The sequence below is a fragment of the Harpegnathos saltator genome, unplaced genomic scaffold (assembly GCF_003227715.2).
Source record: "Harpegnathos saltator strain DR-91 unplaced genomic scaffold, Hsal_v8.6 scaffold718, whole genome shotgun sequence".
Lineage (NCBI taxonomy): Eukaryota > Metazoa > Arthropoda > Insecta > Hymenoptera > Formicidae > Harpegnathos > Harpegnathos saltator.
Window position 1 is genome coordinate 312,985 of NW_020230558.1, and position 21,245 is coordinate 334,229.

Consider the following 21,245-nt stretch of genomic DNA (forward strand, 5'->3'; position numbering starts at 1 on the left):
TTTCCGTCAGCATTTGATCGATTTCGCGATTAATTAAGAATATGCGCTTTATTATATATATATTGCAGATAATTTTACTGTACAATAACAGACTCTCCATATACGTAACGTATTAAAATAAATTATAGTTTTTGTAAATGGTACGGAGTATACGAAACTTGATTCTCTCCGTACGCACTTGAGTTGAGTCTCGATACTCAGAGTCTTGTATCAACATCGTGGCTGCTGTTTACGTGAAAATTCTTACGTGCTTCCCACGCATGTGTTTCCTCTTCATGAGAACAGTTCGTCTATCTTCTTCTTAGTTGGCGTTCCTTTTCGACGCACCTCCAGCCTCTGCATCTTTAACCTCTCGGACTCGTCCGGAGTTTTTTTAGTGTCGTTTGGGCTCTGTCGCACGCTCGACGGCACGTAACTGTCGTCGAATTTCATCAACTTACTCGGTGATTTGAAATCAGGCTCGTACTCCTCTATGGAGGGCTTGATCCCCTTTGAATTAGGCACGTATTCCTCGAGGACGGCCTCGGGGATTGTCGTACTGGCGTACGGCTCGTACGTCTCGTACGTCGTCCCCAGCTTCTCGATGGGATTTGGTACGTAGCTCGCTGCGTCATCCACGACGCCTTTGCTGTCGGCGCACAAGGTTGGCGTATACTCGTTTGACGTCAGTCGCATACTCTCCAGCGCACTTTTTCGACTAGGTACGTACTTGAAGTCCGGACACAGTCCTGTCGTGTTCGGCGCGTCCGGAATGTATTCCTCTAACTCTTCTGGCGCGTTCACCGAAACATTTGAGAGTGTGTATTTGCGATACTTCTTCCTCTTGATATCTTCATGCTCCACCGTCGCGGTCGTGCGTAAAATGTCTGTTTTCCTCGAAGGGGAGAGCGGTTTCTCGGGAGTTTTTTTGAATCGCTCACCCATAGCGTCGCTCGTTCGATGGGGAGATCTCTCCTCTTTCGTTCGTTTTGTCATGTCCTTATCACCACTATCCAACTCCGCTTTGCTCCTTTTCGACGTTCTCTCCACGCTCGTTTCTCGCTTCACCGCTTTCTTCCTAGCCGGCGATACGTGCACTTTGATAGTGGGCAACGACGTCGCATCGCTCTCGCATTCCGGAGGGTCGAAAGTGTACCTATCGTCGGTCGTTGTCGAGTTAATTAAAAATTACCTCATTCGAGTGATATATATTAATATGTTAACCGTCACGGTAGTCATGCATCAATGATCGGCACTACAATATTGCCGCGTCTCACTAATTTATGTATAAAACGTACATATGTGTGTGTATATACATATATATTATATGTAAAATGTATCATTTCTATTTCCACAAGAGCAAATAATACCTTGGTTGATATCAATTTTTAATTGTCCACTAATCAGGGTTTAACGAGCCAGGAGGCTTCGTTGCGGCGGTTTTTGAGTTTTGCTCGAGGCAGAGTCAATTAATCGTACAATAGATCATTGATATTAAGCACCGACGACATAACTAACACGATCCTTACGTGACTTCTAACTGCCGAGTAGACTTTTTCCATTCGCATCCACGACCCTTGCGGTGCGATCCGTCACCACCGCGGCTGTTTCGCAGCACCGCGCGTTCCAATATCTTGTACAATGCCGCCCAGTCCTCGACTTGCAGCCACTTGTTGGTGATGACTTTCCGCTTCTTGATCTCCACTGTTTTCTCCTGCACGGTCACCACGGCAGTCGCCAAGCAGTCGTCCGAGGCCTGCGGACGTGCACACGTATGCGATTGTGTATAATAGCGTTCAAGGAGACCACCACAACCTACATCAATCGCATCATTCCACGGAATCGATTAGGCCGTTAAGCCGGAAGATATTTTTTCGGTGTATTTTAATCATAATCAAAGTAGGACACACGAGTATAACGTGGAGACAGAACTAGGACTAGGACTAGACAGAACAAAAAATCATGATGACATCAAAATGACGTCAAAATGATGAAGAAAATTCATTTTTTCATCATGATTCGGTCATTTTTTCGTCATTTTGATGTCATGATTTTCTGTTCTTCCTGGAAGTGAATAAGCGATATAAAAGGTAAATTAAACAATGAGACATAAGTAAATTAGCGAATCGTACATTCGAGAATTCTCAAGAATGCGAGACTGTCATATAAAAATTTACTTGTGATTTTCATTGTGACAGACCGATTCGCGCTCGCTGAGATTTTAATTCCGCATGCATAACGAACGTTAATTTGCTCTGTGCATTGAACTTTTCGTTCAGCCATTTGGTTTTTTTGCTTGAAAACAAAACGTAATCATGAAAGATTTTCATAAACGCGTATTATTTGGCAAATCAAATTTATAATACAACGTGGATCACCGGAGCTCCATCTCAAATAGAACAGGCAATCACGATGATATCAAAATGACGAGAAAATGATCGAATGATGATGAGAAAATGAATTCCTTATTATTTTGACGTCATCATGATTTTCCGTTTTGTCTGCGACGTGACGTCGCACGACTAAGTCAAGACACAAAATCAGCTCGATACGAAACATGTCAAATGTGCCTTTTTCGTTCCAATTCCGTTCTCTTGCATGATCGTTGCATGTAACATTTAACCTGTTCTTTTTCCAAGAGTTGGTATATACTTCTGGAGTTTAGAAAGAAACAGATATACAGTTGAGATTTGGCGAGAGAAAGGGGAAGGGGGAACTAGTGCAAAGTAGTGTAGGGAGTGCAGCGAAGAACAGACTAGTTTTTCCAGCATGAGAAAGACATATTTAGCGTACTCGATACACGTCAGGAACAAGGCTGCCCTGCTTGCATTTCTCTGCATGCTGCGACCTTGTTAACAAGGTCGCGCGATTCCACGTGTGATACGTCCTTCATCTCCGATTTCATCCTCGAGCTTCATATTTAAGCTACTTGTAATCCCTATTTGTAATCGCGCCCTTGTCGCATCAGTGCGTAATTGCGCTGCACGATACGTTCATCTGCTGCGAGATACAGAGATGACTACCGTGTTCGTACGCTACACAAAACAACGCTATGGATAGTCCTAACGTTTGACTCGGCACGCTAAGTGGCCTGCCTGCGTATGCGCGCGCCTGGCACCAGCTGTTGACAGCTGTTGCATGGTACCTTGATCACTTCTAAATATTGGCCGTCCCGAAACATGTTCTCGCGCTCGTTGAGCACACTGACGGTGTAGTCGGCGGCGGCGATGACGGCAGCGGTAACGGCGATGCGAAAGACCGTGCGAAGACGACGCGTTGCGTCGCGTCGCCTCCTCACTCTTTTGCTGATCTCGTCCTGACACCTCGTGTTGTCTCGCTGGACCGTCGACACAACGTCGAAGAAGCGTGGCTGACGTCGCACGCGCGTCGCGAGTCGCGACTCCGTTCCTCTCGGCGCACGCTCCCCCTCGGTGCGCTCAAAGCCGCGCGAATGAAATAGCAGATATGAATTCTCGTCGTTCGTCTTGCTCGCGACTTTTTTCTTTTTTCGCATGACCGCCAACGAGTCGACCGTCTGGTTGCATATGAAACTCGCTTTTCGTCTCGCAGTAACCGGGACGGTTCTCGCTGTGATTCCCAGATAAGCAACGCCGAGAAGCGTATCAAATATCGAATGCGAATGCAAGAAGGTGAATTGTGTCTAGTGTTCTTCATTCGCAAATGGCGGTATTATATAATAAATATACGTGTCGTATATAGGTCTGTTTTTATCGTTGCTGAACTAGTATACACTCAGGAAACATAAAAAGAAATATATAAAGATATACATCTAGAAGTTAGTGAAAGGGAGAAGAGAAGAAAATAAGTGCAAGTTAGTGTAGCCAGTATTCAGCAATAAGAAAACAAATCTTATGTGTGTGTGGTATATGATGCGAAGGAGCGGAGTTTTTCGAACAAGATTCGACTTAACGTTCGGCCTGTGCGTCAAGTTGGATCTTCTTTGACGAGATCTTGCACGTTCAGAGACGATTCATCAGCTGATTGTCGACTCGTGAGCGAATTTCATCTAACCCAAGTAGAACACAAAATCATGATGACATCAAAATGACAAGAAAATGACCGAATCATGATGAGAAAAAGAGTTTTCCTCATCATTTTGACGTCATTTTGATGTCACCATGATTTTCTGTTCTACCTGGGAAGTGAGGAACGTAAGTCGAGAGGATTTAAAGGATTGACAGGCGAAGGATCTATTTGTGGATGTTTTTGGAAACATCCACAAATCATATGCGAATCGTGAAATTTCGACGTTTTCTATTAAAATCAACTTTTTCTATTATTTCCTTTTCATTTCAAGTTTATCACGATTTCGAGCAACACAAGTTGTAATCCAGCAGAACAGAAAATCACGATGACATCAAAATGACATCACAATAATGAGAAAATGACCAAATCATGATGAAACAATGTTTTCCTCATCATTTTGACGTCATTTTGATGTCGTCATAATTTTCTATTCTGCCTGGGAAGCATCATTGTACTTTCATTATGTGTTTATCTCATCAAAATCTTGTATGTGTAATTGTGTATCGGTGCGACATTCCACAAATGATTACGTAATCGTCACACTGGTCATTCCTTCTTTCAATTCCGAGATTCTTCAATTCTTTAATTCCAATTCTTTTAATTCACTTGCTTTTTCGATTAAACTATATATATATATATAGTGCAAAATTGAAATTATCTTTTCTTTTCAATGCTATATGTCTCTATGTCTACTATAATTTGCAATTTTTTGTTTTTTTATAGTGAAACAAGTATGCGACACAGCGTTGAAAAGAAAAGGTAATTTCAACTTTACATTAGTTTAATCGAAAAAACAACATATGTGTATATATATATACGTGATGTTATATATATATATATAACATCGCATCAATTGACCGGGAAATTCGACTGGCCGTACGATCAATAATTAATTAAATTATGCGATGTGGTGTTACGTGATTGTTCGAAGCAATGATATTAAAGACGATAATGTTAGAATTTACAAGGTAAGCGGAAAAAGGAATGCCGTGTTATATTTCGCACATTTCTTGCGCAAAGCATTTTGCTATAATAAGCGTTGACGACAGGATGCGACAGTAAACGGCCGAATGATCGTGATTGGTGTGCGTACATGTACAACAAATATTGGAGAGTGATGACCGCTAGAAAAGACATTTGTTCCAAATAATAACGTTCGAGGAGATCGGAACAAAGAACGAGTCGACGCACGATGGCACGTGAGAAAGCAACTACGATTTTCGGACGTTTTCAAATCTTCATGGAAGACGAAATAGGAACGGGCAAAGTACGGTAACTTCCTAACCTTGATATATGATCCATACATATGATCTATATATGGTTTATATGATCGGCGATATATTTAAAAGTTATTCACTTCTACGATTTTTGCTCTTTCTAGCTCGTTACCTATGGGATCGCCAGCACTGCTTTATTTCTTGCGCTACACAGAATTAGACCGGTATGTGATCACAAGTTTATGTCGATCTGCCACTGCTCACGATAATCATCCATGGATGACATTCACGTTTTCTCTCATTCTGTAGTTTGCGAAATTCAAGAAACCGTCCGACGTTCCATTTCATTTTTTGCAATCACATGTGCCATTACAAGGCACCGTTATGCGCGTGGAGCCGAGCGATGGTGCCCTACTAATGGTCGATCATCAACCTTTACTGCCTTTTCCCCGATTTAGCCAAACGAGTTACTTACCTGTCAAGATTGGTGATGTTAATGTTACGGGTAACGGTAAGTACCTAACTGGTTACAACTCATAACCATTGTCGAACTATATATTGATCTTTCAGGTATAAGTTGGTTGCAATTTGTAGTCAGTGGAAAACTTATAACATTTGTACCTATAATCAAGGAAAAAGATTACTTAAAATGTACAGTTACGATACCACAAAAAGATCAGGTGAGCAACTACTATTTCCTATATGAAATGATATATCTCGTGTATTTATTGTGTTTTTTCTATGTGAACAGGATTCATTAAAAATTGGTGAAGAGTTAGTGAAATTGGGCCTAGGTACAGTACATGAATCTGGCATAAGGCTGAAAGACAAAAATGCTTTAGCATATACAAAATCTCTAATAAATGCTCAAAAGTGGGCAATACGCAGGAGAAATGGGCACTGGCATTTCGTTAGACAGCCAACAGTACTCTGGAAAACTCAAATGTTTATAATAAATAAAATGAAGTCATTATTGCCTGCTTACATAGTGAGACAGCTTGATATTTAAAAGTATTTGCTTTACTAATAAATTTATAGATATATCTTTTCTTAATTATGGAATATATTTTTTGTTAGTTTGCATTCTACAAGAATGTATTAAAAATTTTTTAATAAAAGTTATTTTAGTAAAACTTTCTTATATATGTTACTTGTAATATTTCTTACTGATTGAATAGCAAAAAGCCTAATATATGTCCATTTCCTATGTGTATACTTTAGATCATTTTTTTTATTTCTAAACACTTCAGTTAAAGCTTAAATCACATAAATTATATATAGACATATATAAAAAAAATTTAAATATTTTGACTAGAAAAAATACTTTTGATACTTCAATTTATTCAATTATTGATGAATGACTTATTGTAGATTTGTTTAGGTATATAATGCATATAGTAAACTAGAATATTTAAAAGCAGTTTTATTTTTATATTTGTTAAACTGTACAACTTCTCTTATAAGTTACTTTACACCAGATTTCAAGATAACAAAGCTATTACAAGTCATACTTTTGTCACGTATCACACTCAGTTTTAACAGAAACATTTTTGTGTATCAAGTTCTCTAATTTACTTACATTGTATATGAACCTGTTTACAGATTTTTCTCTCTTTCTCTCATTCTCTTCATATACATTCGCACACACATACTTAGATACAACTTATTCGATAGATAATACCCATACCCTAATAAAATAAAAACGTAATTATAAAATAGAAATAAACTTAATGAAAGATTGCTTATGTTGCACTAAATTAGAATACAAAAACAATCTCTGGTCGTAACATAATTAGATAATTACAATGGATCACTTATTCTCATTTAACATTTGCTATTAGTTAATTATTATAAGATTTAGTATAATCATCCTATATATTAATATTCCAAATTGATATAGAATATAAAAGTAAAGCGTTAACGACCATAATAATAGAACAAAAAAAATGTTGAAAATAAAATTATTCGTTAGTCTAATTAGTCTAACGAGCTTTTTAATCTTGTAAATATGTAAAAGTAGAATATATTATACGAATATAAAAATTATATATAGTGTCTATTAAAATAATGAGATAGTATGTGTGTGTATGTGTATACGTGTTACATAGATTGTAAAATTTACAAAAACAACAGAATTTTCAACCTTATATATACATATAGAGTGTCCCATTTTAATGTCCCACCCCAAATAACTTCATCAGTATTGAAGTTTCAAGGAAAATGTTCTGAATAAAAGTTGTAGGGATTCAAATGAGCTACCTTATGATGACCTTGACTTCTATTTTCAAGGTCATTTGAACCTTACCTTTTGTTAACTTACTGATTTTTGAAAATTTCAAAATCAAATTAAAAATCAGGGCACTATTGTAACAATATATTCTTGAGATTAAATAAAGCAAGAAAGTCTAGTACCACTTTTTCTTCCAACAAATAATTAGCGAGATATCGTAAGTTAAATATTGAAAAAGTTATCAAGTTTTCCTCAAATATCTAAAAAAATATTAGACAAAAAAATGTTTTAGACAAAAGTTGTTCAAATTAACTAGTAGAAAAAAATAGTGTAATAAAAAATAAGGGTTCCCATTTAAAAAATGCAAGTTGACCTTCAAATGACCTTGAAAATAGAGGTCAAGGTCAAAGTCAAGGTCATTATAAGGTAGCTCACTTAAATCCCTACAACTTTTATTTAAATCATTTTCCTCGAAACTTCAATACTGAAGAGTTATTTGAGGTGGGACATTAAAATGGGACACCCTGTATATATACATATATATATATATATATATATATATATATATATATATATATATACATATATATATATATATATATATATATATATATATATATACACACACACACACACACACACACACACAGTCATCAACATTTCTTTTTAACTTTCTATTATTAATAATTCAGGATAATGGAGCGAACAAACTTCTTCTAGTATATTGGCGTACATTTAGCACGACAGTTATTCGTCAAACAGTTAGTGAGCTCTCGAATTTAGTTGGCGCACACTTTCAGATTTGATCAAGACTAAAAGTACGAATTAATAAAACTCGAAAGTCGTTAAGCGCTTATAGTGAGTAGTGTTAATATTAAATATATTTCTATTGTTGCGTTGTCTTGTTTCCTCTTTGGAATGTATGTACATAGTTGTTTGTGCATATAATTCAATTGTCAAGCAAATGTACACAAAACAAATCCATTTGCTGCAAGAAATTGACAATTTTCTGATCAATTTTTCGTGGAAATGAAATGTTTCCGAGGTACTAGTAGAGTATCACTTAGTAAATATTAATATTACACTGCGTATATATATATATATATATATATGTGTGTGTGTGTGTGTGTGTGTGTGTGTGTAGCACTATTTACTTCTCATTAGAATATTTCGTTTCTTATTGCGGAATGCTCTCTTTTTTCGTTTGTCGTTAGAATCTTTTGGACAGTTTTATTTCTCTTTCGACCTCACTTTCTTGGATTGACTTTCTGTGTTTTAGCTGAAGCATCTGGTTCTATTTTCAAATTCTTTTCAGACTTTGTATTAGTTTTCGCGGTATTCTCTCGTGTCTTGTCGTTCGTCTCAGGCTTGACATTTGGTGAATGTAACTTTGTATCAGTTTTTGCATTATTCTTGATTTCAGCATTCGCAGATTTTGAAACTTGAGGTTTATTTTCCTGTGATTTAACATTGCCGCTTGTTGCAGGTTTTTCAGCTTTAGAAGCCGTTTTCGGTGCAATAGTCGGTTTGGATGTCGTAGGGGCAGCGGTTGATATAGGTGTTGTGGGAGTAGGGGTGACTGGAGCAGTGGATGGCTTGTGGGTTGCCTGTGTGGCAACCTTCTTCGATGTTGCTTTCGATTCGATCGGTTTCGCTGTTGCTGCAGAACCTGTATCCCGTTTTACTCTTTCCGTATTGGCGTTTGAAGCAACAGCTTTCGGAAGTTGCTTCTCACTTTGGACGCGGGAAGATACTTTTCCACCGTCAACTGCGAGATCGGGAAATGCTTGCTTCAGTGGGATTCTCAGGACATGATTGTTCCATGGACTGCCAAGCCATAAGTAGTTGTTGTGTATATAAGCCGAACTGATACCATTAACTATGTCTGTTTCGTCTGAGGAAAGGACTTCTAAGATATTACCAGATGAATCTAGTCTAATTATCATAGACTTCTTCATGCTGTCTATAACCATCTCTGTAATCATAGGGAACGATCCGATCCAATGCATGATCTTTTCCACATTGGTATTAGGATAGTAATGATATATCAGCTCAAATGGCATTTCTATTAAGAAAAGCAAACGCGATAACATCTTTCTAATTAACGGATGTGGTATGAGACTGTGCAACAATATAGGATGCTCAGGGCTAGAACTAATGATGGTTGTGATAAGGAAACCACCGTGACCGTCGCTATGAATGTTATCTGGCAAACCTGGTAAACCTTCCACAAAGATTTCAAACTGTCCAGATTTTGGCCCTTTTAAGTGATACTTCATGATACGAGATTTTAGTGTTTCTGCTATAATCACGAAACTTTCGTCATCGCTTAATTTAACACCATTCGCAAATCCGAGGTCACGTAACAGCACTTCGTTTTTCTTATTAGCTGCATTATAACGTAATAATCTACAAATGAAAAAAGTTGTAACATATGTATACATGCATATGCGTGCGCATGTAAAAAATTTTGCATAGTTTTATAATATAGTAATACAAGTTCCATATTTATATTGATATTCTTATTACCTTCCTGATGGATTGGCTAAAGATATATGAAATCCCTCATACAGAGGGAAATCTGTATTGCTGTCAGTCCAGTAAAGATCTCCATTTTCCGCAACATCTATGCTGTTAGGAAGCATTGGTTTTTTGCCGTCAATTGATTTAGTGATGTTTACTAGGTTTTTATATTCTTTGGTTGAGATATCTACTTTGAAAAGTCCATAATAACAATCCATTACGTATAGGTTGCCTTTCTTATCAAATTTAAATCCCAATGGCCTGCCACATATGTGTTCCTGCCAAATGCCATCTGCAAATAGATTAATTACAATATAACCATTTGCATATGTTAATATGTATCAATTCTGTATATTAATCTATTACAAGTCTAGTTATATATAAACTTGTAGGATATAATGATAGATACATTTCATTTTTATTTTTATATAAAATAGCAATTATTTTTTTATTAAAAATAATTTTCTCCTGCAAACAGTATCTTGTACTTTATTAAATCTACTACTAATTATATATCTTCCACATATACATTATACATGGAATATATAAGATACGATATAACCATAAAATAAAGATTTTTTACTTTGCATTTATAACTAATCAATTGTTACATATGATTTTATTTTACTAATTATTTTACTAATAATTCCATAGTGGACAATATACAAATTGTATATACACAAAATATAAAGAACTTGATAGATCATCGTTATATTTTGAGAAATAAGTTATACTTAACCTTAGTCAATACAATTTTTTGTGTAAGTTTTATGTACTTTTTTTGTTTATAACGTCGTGTGTTTAGAAAAATAAAAGAATTGAAATGAATAATAAAAGATAAAAATTTGAAATGTTGAACGAGATGAAGCGGAAAAATGTTAACACATACAACTTACCGCATTTTTTGCCAAATTTCACAATCGGTACGACGCGATTTTCTTCTAATCTTATGATATAACCGCCATAAACTCCACTGTACAGTTCACCATTGTAAGAATCAAAAGATTCCGGGCCTACGACTTCACCAACGTATATCCGTTGGGCGCCACGTAGCCGGATTTTTGGGCCTACCTTAGCATCGACAACGTGTGGCAGCACTATACTGAAAACAACAGTTCAAAGGTCAATCGGATGATAAATCAAGAAGTCCAAGTCATTGATATTATACTGCTCGTAATAGAGTCGACGAATATATTTATCTGAGTTGTATCACTTTCGCAGGAATGGCAATCATATGTAGAGCTCAATTATCTTACAATTAATAGATACAGACGTACCTGGCCTGTATCTATTATTTTTTCTCTAAAAAACAATATTTTAGAGCCGATACCTGTATTCATCAAATTCCACATGCGGCGGTAAGCCCGGCAGGAATGTGATTAACGCCAAGAATACGCCGACGTAGATGACAAAGGTGCCGATTGACTTGAGATAACTCATCTTCGTTGTAGTTGTACAATCACTCGACGATACTAGCGATGTGGATGATTCTTTCTCTGCCCCGTGATGGAATAACCACTGTCGCGTGAGCGCAGCACAATTATACCACTCCTTTATAGCTTCAGTTTTCTAATTACCCCCTCCCAATTTTTATCCGCTCAAATTGGACGTCAGCAGAACAAATGCGTCTCGATGCCTTTCGCGTTAATCGTCACGCCGATCGATCAGTAGTGTTTGCTCGATGTGTCAATCCGGGACGATGCGCGAATAACAGCGATTTGAGGTGGAATCAAGATATGTAGAAAGATGCAGTTAGCAACGACGATCTAACTGTTTCTACGCTATACGCAGATAACGGCATCTGTGGCGTTGCTGATCCGCTCGTTCGCTCGGTTGGCTCGCAATGCATCGCGTCGTCAATACAACGGTAGTGGTAGTACGTCGATATGTGCTACGTGCCAAAATAAAAAGAAAAAATGAAAGTCATTGATTTCCGTCGTGACGACAGTATTAGTCGATGGCATTAATCACGATTGTGATCTAATTACCAAAGGAAGAACGCGTGTTACTGTCCAGTGACATTGCATATCTGTGTGCACTTTTGTTACTCGGCTATAAATTTCTTCATAAAAAGGAGAAAATGTATACAACTAGTAATGCATATAAAATATAATGTATAACTAGGATATAAATTATATACGTATGTATATTTAATAGTATGTTACGCCCAAAAGCTTAAGAAATATTTTTTCGGTCATAAGAAATGAATAAGATTCAATAAATCATTATTTTGTAAGTAAGCACAGTAAAGTATGAAAGATATTTTGCAACTTGGAATATCTAATTTTCATATATTAATGAATATTTGTCTTTTTAAAATGTTACATAAATATAAAAATAAATTCCATAACCAAAACTTTGATACATTATAATGCATAAGAAAATAACTCATTCATGAATAGTGTTCAAACTGTTTGGAAATACAAATTTTTTATTTTAATTTACATACTGCAATGCAATTTCTTTTCACTAAACTATTTAACTTTGAAAAGCATCTTTCTGATTGTAGTCATTTATAAAAAATGAATGAATCCATGTGTAATGTTCGTTAACTGATAAATAGAAAACTGAAAATTTTTTCCTAATTCATTTTTATGACATTTTTAACATTATGAAAATTTCGATCTAAGATCTGAAAGATCTCAACTGAAAGATGAGATTGCAGATTGAAGAATCACTGCTTTTCATTTAATTTAATGTTATGACAAAAACTGATAGCAGTGTTATGTCTTGAACATTATTTAAAATTAAAGACTTCCTCACAAAAACGTATGTCAAATCCATGTGGAACGCACGTTACATTTAAATGGAATCCATAAAACCACATGGATTTCGTGTGGACACAACGTTCCTGTTTTCATGGGGTTAAAACTGTAAAATACCTTCATTAAGAAAAGTGGCAAATTGTATGTAGCAGGGATTTTAAAACTATACTTTGATAATGACAGCTGACTCCTCATAATTCATAGTTTAATAGTTCAATAGATGACTCCGAGAACCCTCCTGACCCTTCATTGAACCAGTAACGTGCAGTTAATACCCGTTTCTATCAAGGATGTCTGAAAATTTAATCACTAGTAACCGCTAGTAATCAGCTTAAGGAAAGTTAATATAAATATTGGTTTTTACTAATAATACAATTTACATTTAAATGTACATAACTCATATTTAATTTAAATGTCCAATGACCGTTTAATATTGTTAAATTATAGTTAAAAAATATAACTAGCTCGGTTAGTACTTAAATTGTGTGACCTATATTTATTATGTAATAAGATAATAGAGTAAACTGATAAATATTTCAGGATACTCAAAATATTCTTAGAATTAAATTTAATATCTTTAGAGGTTATTTTGTCAGTTCTTTTATTTTTCATTACATTTTTATATTACATTTTTATATTTTAATAACAAATTCGTTGAAATCGGTTTCTCTATTTCTGAAAAATTTTGTGAATATTTTCTTTGCGTACTTGATTTTTCTTTATTTTTGCTATTTATACGTTTTTTAGTATTATATTAAAAAACATTTCGATACTATTTAATGCTAAAAAGATACTTTCAGAAGATATGATACCGATGATGATGATACCGATAGGCCTGTTCCCAAATTGGTCTCGGAAACTTTGGATTTAAAATAATTATAATGGCAATTTTGAGACTACACACGATACCAATATGAAATGATAAAAATATAAAAATTTATTTTAATACAAAACCTATTTAGTACAAATAAAATATAAACGTTTCGGCCCTGTAATTGACCCTTATCAATAGTTAAAAAATTACGCTTTTATGCGGACCAACATATCGATCTTATCATATCATATCATATTTGATCATATATTGTCTTCTGATGCCGTGTTCCAAAATTCACTGCCAGTACTGAAAATATATAGTTTGTGTCACGCAAATTATAACTTTTCAGCGCTGGCAGTGAATTTTGGAACACGGTCTGAATTGATTGAAACTATACTAAAATACGGCCGCGTTCAGTAGAACAAAGTGATCAGAGGGCGCTTAGTGATTATTGTCTGTGATTGGAGCATTTTTTTAGATTCTTCATAGGCCCAGAAGTATTTACCAATCAGGAGCGAGATTCAGTGGAAAATCTAGTAATGTTGTCCTGTAACTGTTGAGTCTACTGAATGCAGCCAATAACACATTATATTTCGTTCAGCCATGAACTCTATGGCCGGCATTCATAGGTCGGTATTCAGAGTCAGGGGCTCGATTTCTGACGGCGTGCGAGTGAGATGTGTATGCGAAAATGTACAGTTTACGTTACATATAATATAGATTTTCGCATGCGCATCTCATTCGCACGTCATTAGAAATCGAGCCCCAAGTCTAAAGTATGGTCTATAATGGCCATAAGCAGTAAGAAGAAAGCGTGAACAGTAAGAAATGGACCAACCACAGTTGATTATTTTTGTCATAATCGACTGTGATTGGTTTATTTCTTACCGCTTACGCTTACTTCTTACTGCTGTAACGTCCCTCTATGTTAAAATTCCCTATCTTCTCACCAAAACTCACCATACCTTTTTCTACCCAATCAAATCCTTACCTATCATCGACTAATTCAACTGCAACGCCTCCTACAAACACCTCTGCAATCAACAGGTACTTCTGCCGTCTTTTATCGTTAATATAATATAATATCATTAATACTCGAAATTATTTACTGAATTATCATCTATCTTCTTCTTTCTCTCTCTTCCTTCTACTTTCTTGCTTCGTTTACTACGGTTAGTAACCGTTAGATTACCAAACAACTAAATAACATAAAAATAATACTAAATAGCACACTTTGAAATAAAATTAAGGGTCTACAGGAGCCATACTAGAGACTTCTCGCGGAGGCCCGCGAACTAGGCAAAATTATATTGCAAATTATGAACAAAATACGAAGAGAATCACCTTATATGTATGATATTTGCAATCAGGACAAACGTTCGCAGGGTCGTACAGAGCGCTTTTTTGGAAAAAAGTCGAAATAAAAATCGATTAAATAATTTGAATGAACGTTCATCCCGCGGTGCGGCACGAACCTATATTTTCATTTATTACAAATTTTCAAGAACCTAAATGCAAAATCGGGCTCTGTACGATCCTAGATATTAATATAAGGAAGATGTCCATATATGTCTGATAAGCAAATATGATGTATGCGTGGCAAAATTTGTAAGTGTAGATAACACGGAAAGTGTAGCCCAGTTGCACTATAGTGCAGTCTATATGACTTAACCTTCCTGCCTTGCGTTCGTGCGAGTAATGCATTAGGATTAGCGTATATATGAGCAGTGCATAAGTATTGCCGTGTGTATGTGTATGAATACCTTCCAGCTTCCACTTTAAAACATAAGATATTTTATCACGTTGATGATATATGTAACCACCAAATTGATATGGAATATTCCTTGAACTATTATCGAGGTCTCTACAGAGCCAAATTTTGCAATCCGGCCGTCAAAAATTTATCATACATTAATAAAGCATCCGCCGTATCAAGCATCGCTGCGAGTCACTCGAAATATCATTTTACGAGATGCAATATTTCGTCTCTTTGATGATACATATTATTATCAAATTGTTGCAGCATCTTCTTCGTACTATTTCCGAGATCGATACAAAGCCAGATTTTGCAATCCGGTCGTCAAAAATTTATAATATATAAATAAAGCCATCTGTCGTACCAGACGTTGAAGCGAATCAGTCAAGAAATTATTGTAGAAGATGCAAAATTTCACTTCGTTGACGATAAATTTAACCGCCAAATTGTTATAGCATCTTCTTTGAAATAACCCCGAGAAACCTACAGAGTCAGATTTTGCAGTCAGGCCGTGAAAAATGTATTATTATAAATAAATAAAAATGTATGAAGCGTCAGAGCGGATCACGTACAATACCATTTTATAAGAAGAGATCCTCCTCGTTGGCGATATATGTAACCGCCAAATTTATATGGAATATTCCTTGAACTATTCGACTATCGAACTATCGAAGTCCCTACAGAGCCAGATTTTGCAATCCAGCCGTCAAATTTATAATATTTTAATAAGGCGAACGTCGTACGAAACATCGCAGCGAGTCCCGCGAAATACCATGTTACAAGAAAAGATATTTTGCTTCGTTGCACTCATATATTACCACCAAATTGTTATAACATATTTCTCGATCTATTTCCGAAGTCTCTACAAAGCCAGATTTCGCAATCAGGCCATGTAACTTTTATCATAAATAAATAAAGATGCACCAAGCGTCAAGGTGGATCACGCGAATACAATTTCACAAGAAGAGATATTCCGCCTCGTTGACGATATATGTAACAGCCAAATTGATATGGAATATTCCGTGAAGTATTATCGAGGTTCCTACAGGGCCAGATTTTGCAATCTGGTCGTCCAAAGTTTGTGAAAAATAAATGAGTCCGCCGTACCAAGCATCGCAGCGAATCACTCCAAAAATTATTTTACGAGATGCAAAATTTCGCCTCGTTAACGATACGTATAATTGCTAAACTGTTATAGTATCTTCCTTGAATTATCCCTGAGGACTTTACACAGCCAGATAATGCAATCCGGCTGTCCAAAATTTATAATATTGTTGTATCCGAGCCACAAGGTTTGTGGCAGCGTCCGTTGTCCGTGAGCCTTAGGCATCCGATGCTGATTTTGACATCTGAGCGAGAATTATCCTGACGACGGAAAATCGATAAGAAGTAAACAAGAACAGCTGATAGAGAGTCTCCGGCAAGCTGTCATCGTAGACAGACGAGAGAATTCAGAATTATTAAAATAGAGAATTATTCTTGTTTGAAGTTTGAGAAAGTTGCGCTGTATATAGTAAAGCTTGATATTCTTACGCGAGTGTTCTTATTTACCTGTGTGAAAGCGCGATTGTGAGAGTGAGCGCAACATTTTGGGGGCTCGTCCGGGATAGAATCAACGATCAGCCGGGGTAGAATCAGTGATCGTGCGGGATAGAATCGCAAATCGTTCGCGATCGAAACGTGAGACGTTCGGGATCGTATCGCGACGCGCATCGCGAGTGAAAGTAACAGTGAGGGAAAGTGAGGATGACAACCGAATTGAGAGGTCACGCAGTTCCCAGCCGATAGAAGCGTGTTCGTTCAGATGAGCCGGAAGCGACGGAGACGGAGGCGGCAAGCTCCGGAACATCGGAGATGTCAGTGTTGCAGGATGCGCTCCAGGAGATTCGAGCGATGAGGGAAGAGCGGTTGCGTTTGCAAGAGGAGCTAGAAGTGCAACGGCAGAATAATACAGGCCAGTCGCTTCTGTTCGCAATTTCTTTAATAACCGGACAAATTAAAGCCGATATCTTTGACGGAACCGTGTCTTTACGCGAATATCTTTGCCAGTATGAATTGATCGCACGGGCAAATAATTGGGATGAGAATTTTAAAACAATAAATCTCGCGGCAAACTTGCGGGGAAAGGCTTGGACAGTTTTAGAGGGAATGGAGGAAAATTTTAATTATACACAATTATGTGCTATAGGTTAGAATTGCGTTTCGGACAGCAAGGGCTTTTTCAAAATTTCTATACGCAATTTATTAATAGAAAGCAAAGATCTGGGGAAGAAATTATGTCTTACGGGTTGGAGATAGAGCGATTGGCGCGGTTAGCTTATTCTGAAAGCGGAAGAGAAATGAGAACAAAAATAGCTTGTGCACAATTTATTGTGGGATTAGCGAGTGAAAATATGAAACATTTATTGCAGCTTGAGGGGGTAGTATCTTTAGAGGAAGCAATAGAAAGGGCAAAAACCATAGAGACTATTGACTATGACAATGGTTTTGAAAAAAGAAATGTTGAAAGGAAAGAATTTTTTGGAGAAGAAAGAGAATTGCGGGGAAATAATAATTTTGGAAGAAGGGATAATTTTGAAAACAAAAATCAGAGGAAATTTTCTTTTCCAAATTTTGAAAGAGGAACAATGAAACGGAATTTTGTTAACAAAAAGAAGCAAGAGGGAGAATGTTGGAGTTGTGGAAGAAAGGGTCATTTTAGGAATGAATGTCCAAAAAACGTATTATAACGGGGAAACTATGGTTGGTCGAGCTCTTCGGAACAAGTTCGGCTTTTAAAAGAAATGCTCCGGGAAAGATTAAGGAATTGGATAATAAAAAAAAGGGAATAAGTAATAAGAGTGGTAGGATAAGTAGAATAAGTAAAATTAAAAATTTTTTCACTTATTATGGAACTCTAGACGGAAGAACATGTTTATTTAAGTTAGACACAGGCTCTGATGTTTGTTTAGTGAATAGGGAATTTTTAGGTAAAAGAAAACGCTCTGGATCAATTGACAGATGTAGGTTAGTTTATCCGGCAGGAGAAAAGGTTCCTATTAGAAATAAAGTTTATTGTCAAGTTCAATTAGGAAGTTTTGAGGTAAAAATGTCAATGTTGGTAGTCGACATGGAAGATGAATGTTTATTAGGAGCGGATTTCTTTGAGGCGATAGGAGCAGAACGAATTTTTGAATCTCTCTTTGGAAATTCGTCTTCTAGGACAAAACAGGGAAATTCTTTTTGTTCTCGAGTTTTGAATACAGAAGAGAATGTTCCGGAAGGTTTGGGAGAATTTTATGAGAAAAATTCAAAAGAATTAGAAATGTCACAAAAAAAGGATTTTGTGGGATTCTTGGAAGAATTCAAGGATATTTTCGATGGATAAATAGTAGCAGGAAATTGTGTTGAAGTTCAGCATGAAATTCAATTGTTAGATTCTACTCCGATTAAACAAGCTCCAAGAAGAATTCCTTTCAAAATGCGCGAAAAAGTAGAGAAAATTATGGAGGAAATGGAGAAGCAAGGAGTAATTGAAGAATCTTTTAGTCCGTGGACCTCGCCAGTAGTTATAGTTCCAAAAAAAGATGATACAGTTAGATTTTGTGTTGACTTTAGGAAGTTGAATTCTGTTACGAAGAAATATTCATATCCATTGCCTAGAATAGATGATCTTTTAGATCGGTCGTCAGGGAATGAATGGTTTTCTACTTTAGATATGAAAAGTGGATATTGGCAAATTAAGATTCGTCCAGAAGATAGGGAGAAAACTGCTTTTTCTGTGGGGAATGGTTTATGGCAATTCACGGTCATGCCTTTCGGTTTATGTAATGCACCTGCGACATTTGAACGATTTATGGAAAAAGTTTTAAAATCATTATTATCAAAAACTTGTTTAGTTTATTTGGATGATGTTATTGTTTTTGGAAAAACATTTGATGAAATGTTAAAAAATCTTAGGGAAGTTTTTCGGAAACTTCAGGCTTCGAATTTAAAGGTCAATCCGGCAAAATGTAATTTTTTTTTAGACAAGTTAGATACTTAGGTCATATAATTTCTTCAGAAGGAATCGCAACAGATCCTGAGAAAATTGCTGCGGTAAAAGAATGGCCAATTCCTAAGAATAAAAAGCAAGTGCGAAGTTTTCTAGGATTTTGTTCTTATTACAGGAAGTTCGTCAAAAGATTTTTTTCAATTGCAAAACCTCTCTACGGATTAACAGAAGAACGAATAAAATTTCATTGGACTTCCCAATGTCAGAAAGCTTTTAATATTCTGAAGAGTATTCTGACATCTTCACCAGTTCTGTCTTTTCCAAAAGAAGAAGGAAATTTCATTTTAGACACTGATGCTTCAAATCACGGTATTGGTGCAGTACTTTCTCAAGTTCAAGAAGGAGTAGAAAAGGTGATCGTTTATTTTAGTCGTGTTTTGAGTAAAACGGAAAGAAATTATAGTGTAACTCGAAGAAAATTGTTAGCTGTGGTGGATTCAATCAAATCTTTTCATCACTATTTGTTCGGACGGAAATTTTTAATAAGGACAGATCATTCATCGTTGAAATGGTTGATGTCAAAGAATTAGAAAGTCAATTAGCACATTGGATGGAAAGACTGCAACAATATGATTTCGAAATTCTTCATCGAAAGGGGAAACTACATAAAAATGCAGATGGTTTGTCTAGACGACCTTGTTTAGAAGAAAATTGTAAGTATTGTTCTAGGATAGAAGTGAAAGTTAAAAATCAGGAATGTGAATTAGTTGCACGAATAAATTTAAGTGAAAATTTTAGTCAGGATTGGCGGAAGGAACAGCTTAATGATCCAAGTATTTGAATATTCTTCTGGCAATTCTTCTGGCAAAAGAATCCGATAAACATCCTACTCGGGAGGAGATGGCGATTGGAGATATTTCTTCAAAAATTTATTTATCTTACTGGGATACTTTAGTTGTTGAAAATGGAATTCTTTATAGGAAATGGCAAGCATCAAATCTTAAAAAAAGTATTCTTCAAGTTGTTGTTCCTCGTTCAGAAGTTAAACAAATTTTGGAAAAAGCACATGACACTCCTTCTGGAGGACATTTTGGTATTAATAAAACTTTAGGGAAAATTCGAAAACGTTTTTATTGGGCAACTTGTAAAAAGGATGTTGAAGATTGGTATAGAACTTGGTGCAGGATTTGTGTAGCCAAAAAGGGGCCTTCAGATAAAGGAAAATCTCCTCTTCAGATTTTCAATGTTGGAACTCCTTTTGAACGACTTCAAATGGATATATTTGGTCCATTTTCAGTAACTTCTTCAGGAAATAAGTATCTTCTAGTTATAGTTGAGTAGAGTCTTTTATTTTAGCTTGGCAATAGAAATCAAAGACTCTGATTAGTTCATTTCCTTATGCGTTATGCATTACGCAAAAGTGTGTGCTTCCCGCATTACTTGCCCGATTTAACCGATTTTTTAAGGCTACACCTACTTCTCTTCTCTTTTCTTTCCGAAGATTCCTACAAATGATACATGACAGCTTATACCTGGGCGGCGTGACCGTCACTTGTAGGGACCTTTGAACGAACGGAGAGACAAGAGAAATAGGCGTAGCTATTAAAAATCGGTTGGAACGGGCAAATAATTTCGACTTCTGGGCATAGACAATTGGTACTCTATGTCGAATTTACGGTGTCTCCCGGACATTTTACATGTTTAGGTCATCACAGATGTCACCGAGGATCGACGAATCCATTACCGAAAAACGCAAGAGACATAGGTAAATATTTTTATCCAGATTTCTCTGATTTTCCCATCTCATCCCAGCAATTATTAAGAGTCACAATGTATCGATGCTACAATTTGCTATGTCACTATGAATACGACACGTGTATTGTATTTACTGTGGGAAATTGTAACATTAATACAATGTAACTTTCAATTCATGTATTTACT

General features: G+C 36.1%; 3 protein-coding genes across 6 annotated transcripts; 1 reads left to right on the forward strand and 2 right to left on the reverse strand.

Moving 5' to 3' along the window:
• Positions 1-44: 44 nt before the first annotated feature.
• Positions 45-3,348, reverse strand: LOC105180765 (muscle M-line assembly protein unc-89). Its single transcript, XM_011137044.2, has 3 exons — positions 3,125-3,348; positions 1,509-1,735; positions 45-1,135 (listed from the first exon to the last, which is right to left on the reverse strand). The coding sequence occupies exons 1-3, from the start codon at positions 3,158-3,160 to the stop codon at positions 274-276; spliced, it is 1,125 nt and encodes a 374-aa protein (XP_011135346.2). The 5' UTR covers positions 3,161-3,348; the 3' UTR covers positions 45-273.
• A 55-nt stretch (positions 3,349-3,403) lies between these two features.
• Positions 3,404-6,294, forward strand: LOC105180764 (uncharacterized). 4 transcript variants are annotated; one of them, XM_019840294.2, is made up of 7 exons: positions 3,850-3,991; positions 4,750-4,785; positions 5,076-5,293; positions 5,408-5,467; positions 5,553-5,754; positions 5,814-5,923; positions 5,995-6,252. In XM_019840294.2, the coding sequence occupies exons 3-7, from the start codon at positions 5,219-5,221 to the stop codon at positions 6,250-6,252; spliced, it is 705 nt and encodes a 234-aa protein (XP_019695853.1). In that variant the 5' UTR covers positions 3,850-3,991; positions 4,750-4,785; positions 5,076-5,218. The 4 variants fall into 4 exon arrangements, with proteins under 4 accessions (XP_011135344.1, XP_011135345.1, XP_019695853.1 ...); XM_011137042.3 differs by lacking the exons at positions 3,850-3,991; positions 4,750-4,785 and adding an exon at positions 3,404-3,629; XM_011137043.3 differs by lacking the exon at positions 4,750-4,785 and having other exon boundaries at positions 3,848-3,991.
• A 2,042-nt stretch (positions 6,295-8,336) lies between these two features.
• LOC105180770 (adipocyte plasma membrane-associated protein) lies at positions 8,337-11,881 on the reverse strand. Its single transcript, XM_011137049.3, has 4 exons — positions 11,327-11,881; positions 10,893-11,098; positions 10,003-10,288; positions 8,337-9,882 (listed from the first exon to the last, which is right to left on the reverse strand). The coding sequence occupies exons 1-4, from the start codon at positions 11,434-11,436 to the stop codon at positions 8,721-8,723; spliced, it is 1,764 nt and encodes a 587-aa protein (XP_011135351.1). The 5' UTR covers positions 11,437-11,881; the 3' UTR covers positions 8,337-8,720.
• Between the last annotated feature and the right edge of the window lie 9,364 nt (positions 11,882-21,245).

What these genes read in the sequence shown, in the direction of transcription:
- LOC105180770 (XM_011137049.3), bottom strand. Translation starts at nt 11,436, where the DNA reads ATGAGTTATCTCAAGTCAATCGGCACCTTTGTCATCTACGTCGGCGTA. An exon ending in GTGGAATTTGATGAATACAG is followed by an intron (nt 11,099 to 11,326) that starts GTATCGGCTCTA and finishes TGTTGTTTTCAG; the next exon opens with TATAGTGCTGCCACACGTTG. An exon ending in TTAGCCAATCCATCAGGAAG is followed by an intron (nt 9,883 to 10,002) that starts GTAATAAGAATA and finishes TTTCATTTGTAG; the next exon opens with ATTATTACGTTATAATGCAG.
- LOC105180765 (XM_011137044.2), bottom strand. Translation starts at nt 3,160, where the DNA reads ATGTTTCGGGACGGCCAATATTTAGAAGTGATCAAG. An exon ending in AATATTTAGAAGTGATCAAG is followed by an intron (nt 1,736 to 3,124) that starts GTACCATGCAAC and finishes GCACGTCCGCAG; the next exon opens with GCCTCGGACGACTGCTTGGC. An exon ending in ACTCGGCAGTTAGAAGTCAC is followed by an intron (nt 1,136 to 1,508) that starts GTAAGGATCGTG and finishes GACCGACGATAG; the next exon opens with GTACACTTTCGACCCTCCGG.
- LOC105180764 (XM_011137042.3), top strand. Translation starts at nt 5,219, where the DNA reads ATGGCACGTGAGAAAGCAACTACGATTTTCGGACGTTTTCAAATCTTC. An exon ending in TGTTAATGTTACGGGTAACG is followed by an intron (nt 5,755 to 5,813) that starts GTAAGTACCTAA and finishes TTGATCTTTCAG; the next exon opens with GTATAAGTTGGTTGCAATTT. An exon ending in CGATACCACAAAAAGATCAG is followed by an intron (nt 5,924 to 5,994) that starts GTGAGCAACTAC and finishes CTATGTGAACAG; the next exon opens with GATTCATTAAAAATTGGTGA.